The sequence below is a fragment of the Dipodomys ordii genome, unplaced genomic scaffold (genome assembly GCF_000151885.1).
Source record: "Dipodomys ordii isolate 6190 unplaced genomic scaffold, Dord_2.0 Scaffold88, whole genome shotgun sequence".
NCBI lineage: Eukaryota > Metazoa > Chordata > Mammalia > Rodentia > Heteromyidae > Dipodomys > Dipodomys ordii.
In genome coordinates, this window is record NW_012267304.1 from 3,851,686 (window position 1) to 3,860,835 (window position 9,150).

The 9,150-nt window shown below is 38.0% G+C and overlaps 2 protein-coding genes across 4 annotated transcripts in view; one reads left to right on the plus strand and one right to left on the minus strand.

Moving 5' to 3' along the window:
* The window catches only part of Col4a6 (collagen, type IV, alpha 6), a 318,218-nt gene extending 312,857 nt beyond the window's left edge, over positions 1–5,361 (minus strand). Inside the window, exons 1-2 of the mRNA XM_013025852.1 lie at positions 5,202–5,361; positions 4,955–5,006 (exon numbers count right to left, since the gene is read on the minus strand). Coding sequence (XP_012881306.1) covers positions 4,955–5,006; positions 5,202–5,212 — 63 coding nt within the window. The 5' untranslated portion in view covers positions 5,213–5,361. The remainder of the gene's footprint in view (positions 1–4,954; positions 5,007–5,201) is intronic.
* Positions 5,362–6,762: 1,401 nt separating this feature from the next.
* Positions 6,763–9,150, plus strand: part of Col4a5 (collagen, type IV, alpha 5) — a 206,710-nt gene continuing 204,322 nt past the window's right edge. For 2 of the 3 annotated variants that reach the window (XM_013025877.1, XM_013025879.1), the window contains exon 1: positions 6,763–7,143. In XM_013025877.1, the coding sequence (XP_012881331.1) occupies positions 7,063–7,143 (81 nt within the window). In that variant the 5' untranslated portion in view covers positions 6,763–7,062. The remainder of the gene's footprint in view (positions 7,144–9,150) is intronic. The other variant, XM_013025878.1, reaches the window with a different exon arrangement.

Consider the following 9,150-nt stretch of genomic DNA (forward strand, 5'->3'; position numbering starts at 1 on the left):
AGGAAAATGAACCCTTTAGATATGTATTTTAATGTTTTTTTTCTTTCATGCATGTGTTTCTAAAGCATTTATAAGATTATCTCTTTGTTGCTTTGTATGTCCCTCCCCCACAGTATAACCCCTGCTTTCACTATATTTGATGTCAATATAACTTGTGTAGGAGATGGGGAAAAACAAGTCGTTTAAGGATACAGGTGGACCTGTTGCAACAATGAGAAGTACAAGTTGTCATGTCGCAAACCGAGCTTTACAACATTGGTGGGGGGGAGGATTAGGTGGGGGGGTGGGGGGGAGGCTGGGAAGGGATCTGAAGGGTAAACAAAGGAGGATGCAATGCTTGATAAGAAATGTACGCATTATCTTGCCCATGTAATTGTAACCCCTCTGTATAGTATGTTCACAATAAAATAAATAAATAAAATTTTAAAAAAAGAATTACTTAAGAAAATTAAACTCTATATTTTATTTTGGGTTTGGTTTGGTTTTGTTTTTATTTTATTTTTGATGATACTGGAGTTTGAACTCAGAGCTTTATCCTTGCTCCACTGAATTTATTTTTATAATGGAAGAGATTCCAATCCTGCTTGTAAAAGAAAAATAGGAATCTTAGGAGAGGAATAGATTAAAGAAGTGAAGACAATATGTAATTTCTCCTAGTTAATTTTTCCTTCATCATTTTCTCTTGGGCATGTTCATCATGTCTTCTATTTGCATTTCATTAGAGTCTAAAACCAGTAAAACCCTTAGAATCTGGCTCACTAGGAGAAGCAGAAGGTTTAATGCTATCTAGTAATTTCCAAATATGTTCTTTCTACACATATGTGTCTTATCTTCCATGTACTAAAGGACAACTCAGCAGTCAATATTCCACATATAGAGGCAAAACTATAGGGTAATTCAAATAAGCAATATAATTCAAACTATTTAAGTAGAGATATATAATTTAAAGCTACATGATTCAAACAAGCAATGATCAACATGTATTGGTAATTGAGGTCAATCCGTATTATTATATAAATCAAGTAATTAGGTCAATGACATGCTATCTATTATTATTTCTGTTCCTGTTTTAAAGCATGTTTATTTTAATCTGTCAGTAGTAATGAAAATATATTACTATCCATGTATTATCTATATAAATATCCTCAGTCAGCCCAGATTATTCTCTGTTCAAATAAACACATATATACATGATGTACCTTGTAATCATTCATAACTAGCAAGCAAAGTGGACTAACAACTCAGAAATACTTCCCTGATGTCTCTGTGTCTCTGTCTCTGTCTCTCTGTTTCTCTCTGGTGGTACTAGGAATCGAACTCAGGGCTTCACATTTGCTAGACTGGTGCTGTACCATTTGATCCATACCTCTAGTCTTTTTTAGTCTGTTTTTTTAGATAAGGGATTGCTTTTTGCTCAGGCTGGCCTGAACCATGATCTTTTTACTCTTCCTACCATAGCTGGGATGACAGATGCACAGAGCTATTGGTTGAGGTGGGATCTCATGAACATTTGGGCTAGGCTGGCCTAAAACCACAGTCTTCCTAAATCAGTTTCCCAAATACCTAGGATTATAGGAGTCAGTCAGTGGTGCTCAGGCTTGCAAATTCTCCTCTTCATTTTAAAAGTATGAAGGGGTTTTCTCCAACGTTGAACTCTCTTAAAAAGATATCCATAGTTTGATGACTCCTATAATGCCTGAGAACATTAGAGTGGAAAGAAGCAAATTGGATGTTACAACTTTCAAGAAAAAGGTTGGAGCTAGGCGCCAGTGGCTCATGCCTGTAATCCTAGCTACTCAGGAGGCTGAGATCTGAGGATTGCAGTTTAAATCCAGCCCATGCAGGAAAGTCCATGAGACTCTTTATCTCTAATAAACTACCAGAAAACTGGAAGTGGTGCTGTGGCTCAAGTGGTAGAGCACTTGCCTTGAACTGAAGAGCTGAGGGACAGAGCCCAGGCCCAGAGTTCAAGCCCTATGACCATTAAAAAAAAAGAAAAAGAAAAAGGTTTGTATTTCAAACCTTGACTCCAATGTGGCTAGTAGACATGATTTCACCCTTTACTACTCTCCTCCACACATAAATAAATTTCCTACTGGGCTTTTGGCTTTCAGTATATTTGACTGTATTAGAGTCTTTCGTGGAGACACATTTGAATATGGAAAAAATGAGAAGAACACATAGAGACTATGACTAATTTAGGATATAGTTTATCTTCTCAACATGATGGCTTATGGTGAAAATTTGTATGTTTCTAGTCTTTGTTCTAACAGAATGAAAGTTCATGAAGATAATTTATCATTTGAATCGAAGAATACCAAGCAGAGGGCTGAAGGTTTGGCTCAAGTGGTAGATTACCTGCCTAACCAGTGCAAAGCCCTAAGTTCAAAACCCACCACTGGTATAGAGATAGAAAGAATATCAAGGAGCATATATTTTAAGGAAGTTGATGCCCACTATATCTGAAAAAGAAAATTCCTATAAAAATGCAATAAAGAATTTGAAGTTATCTTCAAATAAATGTTTATCTTTCTGTGCCTAGTATAATATAGCCTCTTAAGCACTTAACAAAATATAGCCAAGCACTTAACAAAAGACATTTCCTAATATTCTGACATTCTAGGCTCTATCTCATTCTGATGAATTGTGTAAATGCTTCACCTGAGTGTAGATCATTCTTAAATTTTAATTTAATGGAAACTCTTAATTAAATCCTTACTTTTTTTTTCCAGGACTGAGGACTGAACCCAGGGCCTTGTGTGCCCCGGGCGGGCGCCCTTCCGCTGGGCTAAACCCCCACCCCCAAATCCTTACTCTTAATACTTATCTTTTCATTATTTTACAGAGAATTGTTTTTTAAAGTCTGAGAAATACCTCAAAAACACCTAACTGTAGCTTTAAAATGTTTACCAACACTGTTGTATTATTGGAAACCTGAGTCTGATAGTAAAAAGAACTTCTCATAATGAAATGTAACAAAACTGCCATCAATCTAATTACAAGTTATTTTTATTAATATTTTTCTACCAAAGTGCAGAGAATTTAAATGAAAGAGGAAAAATAGTACAAGCTTAGAGAATAAACTGGAATTGAGACTGGGAGAATCTAGTGCAGACCATAAGAAAAAAAACCCACAACACAATCTAAAAGAAAAAGAAGTAACATCTTCTGAGATCTTATCTTATGATTTTCTCTTCATTTTACCATTTTCTCCAAAAATAAAAATACAGATTAACAATGTTGTGCATAAGTAAAACACAATGAAGAAAGCAGTTCTGGATTCAAATAAGGATAAAAACAAGGTATTATCAGTTAATCTCAAGATTTTAGTCTGACTATAGTCACTCACACTGATATAGCAGATGATGTTGTAGAAGAATGGGATAAAAGCAGACTCCACATACAAAACTAGTGCTTTATTTGGGAGACCCACTTCAGTACTTAAAAGACTTGAAACTATCATCCTCTGTTACTTTCAGGGATAGTGTTTGGGAATCTTTAGCTCTCTAGAATGATCTACAGTGCTTTTCCCAAAGTACATAGAGTAAGATCAGCTGGAGCCTGAAGGTATTCTGCCCAAGCATGACATTTTTACAAGTGGCAAGATTCCTGGATAAATTGTTAATTAATCAAACCCTGACATTTTCAATAAATGTAGATTGACCCTCAAGGTAACTCATATCTAAAGTTGCATCCTGGAAGAATCAGATGGAAAGTGCAGAGAGCTTTAGCTCAATATTTCTTTTTTACCACATTGAATAAACTTAAGTAAGAGCTGATGTTCTAATTAAAGGGTTCCAAAATTTTAGAATTCAAATTTTCTGGCATTATCCTTTCTTCCTAAGAGAAATCATTTCACCTCACTATTTTTGAATGATATCATATGCAGAATAAAACTACACATTTTACATAAGTGTATTATGTGATTGTATAAAGTTGAATTATGGCTCAAAATTAGTACTTAAATATTGAAAATGACAATCAGGTGAAATGATCAAAACCAATAAGACAAATATTACATTTATTTATCTGCCATCTATATAGTAAATAACTTTGGTTATTATTTAAAAGAAGATCTGTGAAACAGTTCTGAATATTTGAAAAATATCACATTAAACTCAACAGTCAAACTATTTCTACGATAGTAAATAGCCAATGCCCTGGAAACCCATAGTATCTCTGATTATTTGAATTATTTGACACACTCCACTTTTGTGACATTACCTTGGTAATTCCATTGGAGTTTTTTTTTCACTTTCTGAGATCCGTTAAGCTATTCTTGAACATTTGTCTATAAAAATTCCTTTGCCCACAATCTCTAGATGATTTGATGGATATATCTAAACAGTTGTTGAAATGTTAAGTTGTAAGATTTTTATATACTTAAACACTTCAATTTTTACCTATTGATGGTGTAAAAACATTAGTAAAAGGAAGCATCATATAAGAATTGAACATCATCTGTGGTTCCTGGTACATTTGGAAGCACTTGCAAGCAAATCTTAAGTTGAATTTCCATAAATTTTATGGCACTTTGAAGTCTCCCTCCTTGGTACTCACCTCCCACTCCTAGCTTATGTGTTAATTCATATTTTTGTAGACTAGGGAAAAATTGTATTTCTTTTGCTTTGCAGATCGATGCACAGGAAATCATCAGATGCAAGTAATCAGAAGTAATCCTAAATTCTCGGGAACAGAAATGTGTGGATATTGTGTTTCTACTTTTATTTTCACAACGCACTGAGGAGTTTAGGAAGATGCCTGTGTCCCAAGGACATTGCCTATGGTGATTGCTGTTCCTCTCCATAAACTATATTCCCATTAGAAAGGAGAGTAGCATGAATTCCCTTTGGTGCAACACTCTGTATGCAAACCCCCAACACATACACAAGAGGTGGAGAACGGGGAAGGGAGGCTCAAAGGGGGGAGGGACAGGGGTCAGGAGAAGACTTACTGCTTCTGCCAATTCTTTGCTCAGACACAAGGAAACTAGGAGCAGCCAGAACCTGCAAAGAGAAAGAGGGTAAGTAACATGGGCTTTCGAGATTTTAGGATCCTGTGTCTGTAAATACCACTCCCAACTCCTTTTAGGTGCTTGCTCCCACTTTCTATGGAATGACAGAATTACAAGTATAGCCCCGGTCAGAAAAAGCAGCACAAAATAGGAAGGAGAAGGGGGGCTCCAAGCAGTGTCAGCTCACCCTGGGTGCATGCTTGCTGCTCCTCCAGAGCTGGGTCCGGGGAGACTGCTAAGCGGCTCCTCGGCGCTGGCTCATAGGGACTCCGCTGATGCTTGGCGGCTGTTTCCTTGTTCAGGACAGGGTAAAAGGGAGAAGTGGCTTAGTTTAGAAGTAAACCAAAGTGAGCGTCTAGATAAGAAGTGTCCCAAAGGGAAACACGCTCAGCAGTGCCGCTACAACTTGCTGCACTCAGGAGATAGTTCCATGCGCCAGGAGAGGAAGGAATGGAGGGGGAAAGGGGCGGGGCTGGTTGCTGTCAATCACCCCTCCCTACCTTTGGGCAGCGGGTGTCTTTTGGGCACTTCTACCACACAACTATTTCCAAGTGTTTAACAGCTTTAAGCTCAGGCCTCTAGAGACTTGTACACTAGGATCCAAGCCAGTAAGCATCATTCTTCCCAAAATCTTTTTGTGAAGTCACACATGAATAACTAGGCATACTAGTGCATATACCAATAGCCCTAAAGTTCCCTTAAACACAAGCCCCAAGGCATACAACATTATTCAAATCGCACATTAAGCACTTGCTACAGTGGCAGGGGTGTCTGGAGTTGTAAATCTGCTTATTTTAAGCTCAGTGGATCCTCAGGATGAATGCACCCATATCACATCCAAAAACATAGAAAAACTTTAAACTGGTTAATTCCAGGGATTGAGATAATAGAAATGCTTTGAAGAATTATTTGCCCAATGTCTTAAAAGACTCTCCAAGAAGTCTCCACAAAGTTATTTTCTGGATCTTTTGCTACTTTATTCAAGAGATAATGAATCAACTGCTTTTAACTCTACATATGCATTTTCAATTAGGTGTTTATGTTCCTTCTAAGAAAAGTGTAGAAAAGTTAATTTCCTGCTATAAATCCTACAAAACACACCTATGAGCATCAATATATTTTATATTAGGTCAGTATACACACATATATTTATTATAACCTTCAACATAGATGAATAAAAATATGAATGTATTATAAGATATTCAACTATATAATGTTTACTAAAGTACTTATGTCCCTCCACACATGAAATCTTCTCACTCAGATATATGTCCATGTTCTTACTTGCTTTATAAATATACATTTTCAAATATTCATGCCTCTACAATGAAAATGCCCTGTAAACAACCTGAAGGAAAAGACTAGCAGCACAAAGAACAGCGACCAAAATTTGTTTCTAATGATTAACAATAAAACGCTCAGCCTGTCTGAGATCCATCCGCTAAAAAATAGTCCCACCCCAGGTTTATTTATAACTGGTTTTAATATTCACACTAATGAGCGTGGGACTAGACTAGACGAGTATTATGCACGGAAGGTATAAGAACGAATAAGAAAAGTTTCCTGGTTGAACTGATAGTTTTCAGTCAACTGGCCTAGAAGTTTCCCTCCCCCAAATAACTGAGCTTTAGTCCCTTGCAGGTTGCAGAGTCCTCCCTCAGCAGTGGCGGAGTGATACTCAAATTCCCCAGGGCTGTGCGGGGGAGGGGGGGTCGAGCGAGGGAAGTAGATCTGTGGGGCAGAGCACTGAAAAAGTTCGCAAGTCAGAACGCTAGAGAAAAGTGCTCCTGTTTAACCCTGCTTCGGGGAGGGGAGGGGGGAAGGGAAGAGCAGCTTCTTTTCCTTCCTTTTCTCCCCTCTCTCCAAATCGGTACACTTAAAAAACTTCTTTCTCTTTACTCAAGTGGACCTGCACAATTGGGACACCCTTGCTTGTCGCTCTCTGGCTCTAGTTCTCTCCCCAAAAAACCCTCAAGATTATGTCAGTTGGCGAGAGCCAGTTGGGGACTTCGTGCGGGTGCTGAAGCAACTGCGTGAGGCGGAGAAGTATGAAACTGCGTGGAGTCAACCTGGCTGCCGGCTTGTTCTTACTGGCCCTGAGTCTTTGGGGACAGCCGGCAGAGGCTGCGGTAAGTTCTAACATCTTCCCCACCCCCGCCCAATCTCAGCATTCTCACACTGAAACCACTCTGGTCCCTTTACCTTAAGGCTTGGGAATTCAAATTTGTTTTTACTTGTTTGGGAAGAAACATTATTTACAATGTTGGTGCAAGGGTGAATTTAAAGTATTTAGAAATAGCTTTTCTGGAGCTGAGGCTAGGGAAGAGTCAGAGTCTCGGTTGGAGGCATATATTACTGCCTCATTAGAGCCTGATGGATATTTAAAATTTTTTCCTGCCTTCCTTTGCTCTGGGGTAGTTCCCTGCCCGCTGGCTAGCCTTTTCCCTACTTGTACTGAGCACACAAACACTTTAAACGTTACCTCAACTTTAATATTTTAGCACTTCTAAATTTAACCTTCTATCATAGTGTGAAGCGCTGGCGTAAAGTTCTCCTTTTCTTATTCCTTAAGCTATATAAACCTACCTTCACTTCTATGCACTAAAGCCTTTGACCTGAGTTGCCCTCAAGACATCCTTGCTATGCAAATACTAACACTAGTGTCAGGTGAAAGCTGATGGCCTCAAGCTTCAGTCCTTTTAGGTCTTTATTGTTCTTGTTTTTGCTTTGGGTTGATTGTTTACAGTTTGTTTTTTAATTCACAAAAGCACTTGAACAATCTAGAATTTTCAGAACACCTGTTTAAAAGGAGAAGTTTGCTTTTTCAAAGGACAAAGACTTTTTTTTTATTACAAGGGGTGAAAGATGAGCATGTGAAATGACAGAGCAAAAAATTCCACTTGGGTTTGGGAAGGTAGAATCAGTTTCTTAGTATATCTCTTCAAAAAAGGATCCCCACTGTTGTTCTGACCCATGAAAGGCAGATGTAAAGGAATGAATGAATTGCTATGTCACAAAATGTTCTAGCTTGGAGCCCATAATCCTTTATTTCACATAACCCTCCAAAGAACAAATGGATGGTGACAAACTAAGTGTTATATAGGAGTGATCATAATGAGTGGTTTAAAAAATATGACATCATGGATTAGGCCTTCACATGGTCGAGTGACTATTCTTTATATACAGCTGCTATGTTATAGCTTATCTGGGTCAATTTTAAAGTTTGTTGTCTACCTTTGCTATAATACTCATCATGCCCCAGATCTCTTTGTCCTCTTTCTGTTGTTCAGAAAGTATGTACTCAAGCAATAAGAACTCTTAAATAAGCACAGCATACTTACTGCACCAAATCTGAAAAAAAAGCATACATGTCAAATACTTTAAACTATGCATGCTATCATCCAAACAGATAAGTGATTTAAGTTGCTTTTTTGGTACAGAGGGAGTAAGGTTTGGCTGCTCAGGACTACAGGCTGTTTGAAAAAACAGTGGAGCTATTGAAAATTGTTTCTTAAAAAAAAATATCTTGGTACTCGTTGCTCTTGGCATTTGGCCCAAGGGCAAAGATTTTCAATGTTTCATTAAATATTTGTCTTTTTTTTCATTTGGCCTTGTTACTAATAATTGTGTATGCCACATTACTGACTATACTGGTGTATATGGTGATAGCACATGCCAATTTAGATCAATTTATATTAAAAATGACACTTCTTTTTATGATTGACAGAATTTAGGAGCAAGATTGTTCTCTTGGACTATTAAAATGTGTACCAAGGAATATTTTTTACTTCCATCTAACTTTGTGTTTGTGTGCTGGTCCTGGGACTTGAACTCCTTGAGTTTTGTGCTCAAGGCTAGCACTCTACAACTTGAGCCACGGCTCCACTTCTGGTTGATTTTGTTAGTTAATTGGAGTTAAGTTTCACAGACATTTCTGCCCTGGCTGTTTTTGAACCATGTTCCTCATATCCCAAACCCTTTAGTAGCTGGATTACAGGGGTGAGCCACTGGTGCCTGGATCTGATATAACTTTTTTTTTTGTTGGTCGTGGGGCTTGAACTCTGGGCCTGGGCGCTGTCCCTCAGCTCTTCAGCTCAAGGCGAGTGCTCTACCACTTGAGCTACAGCGCCACTTCC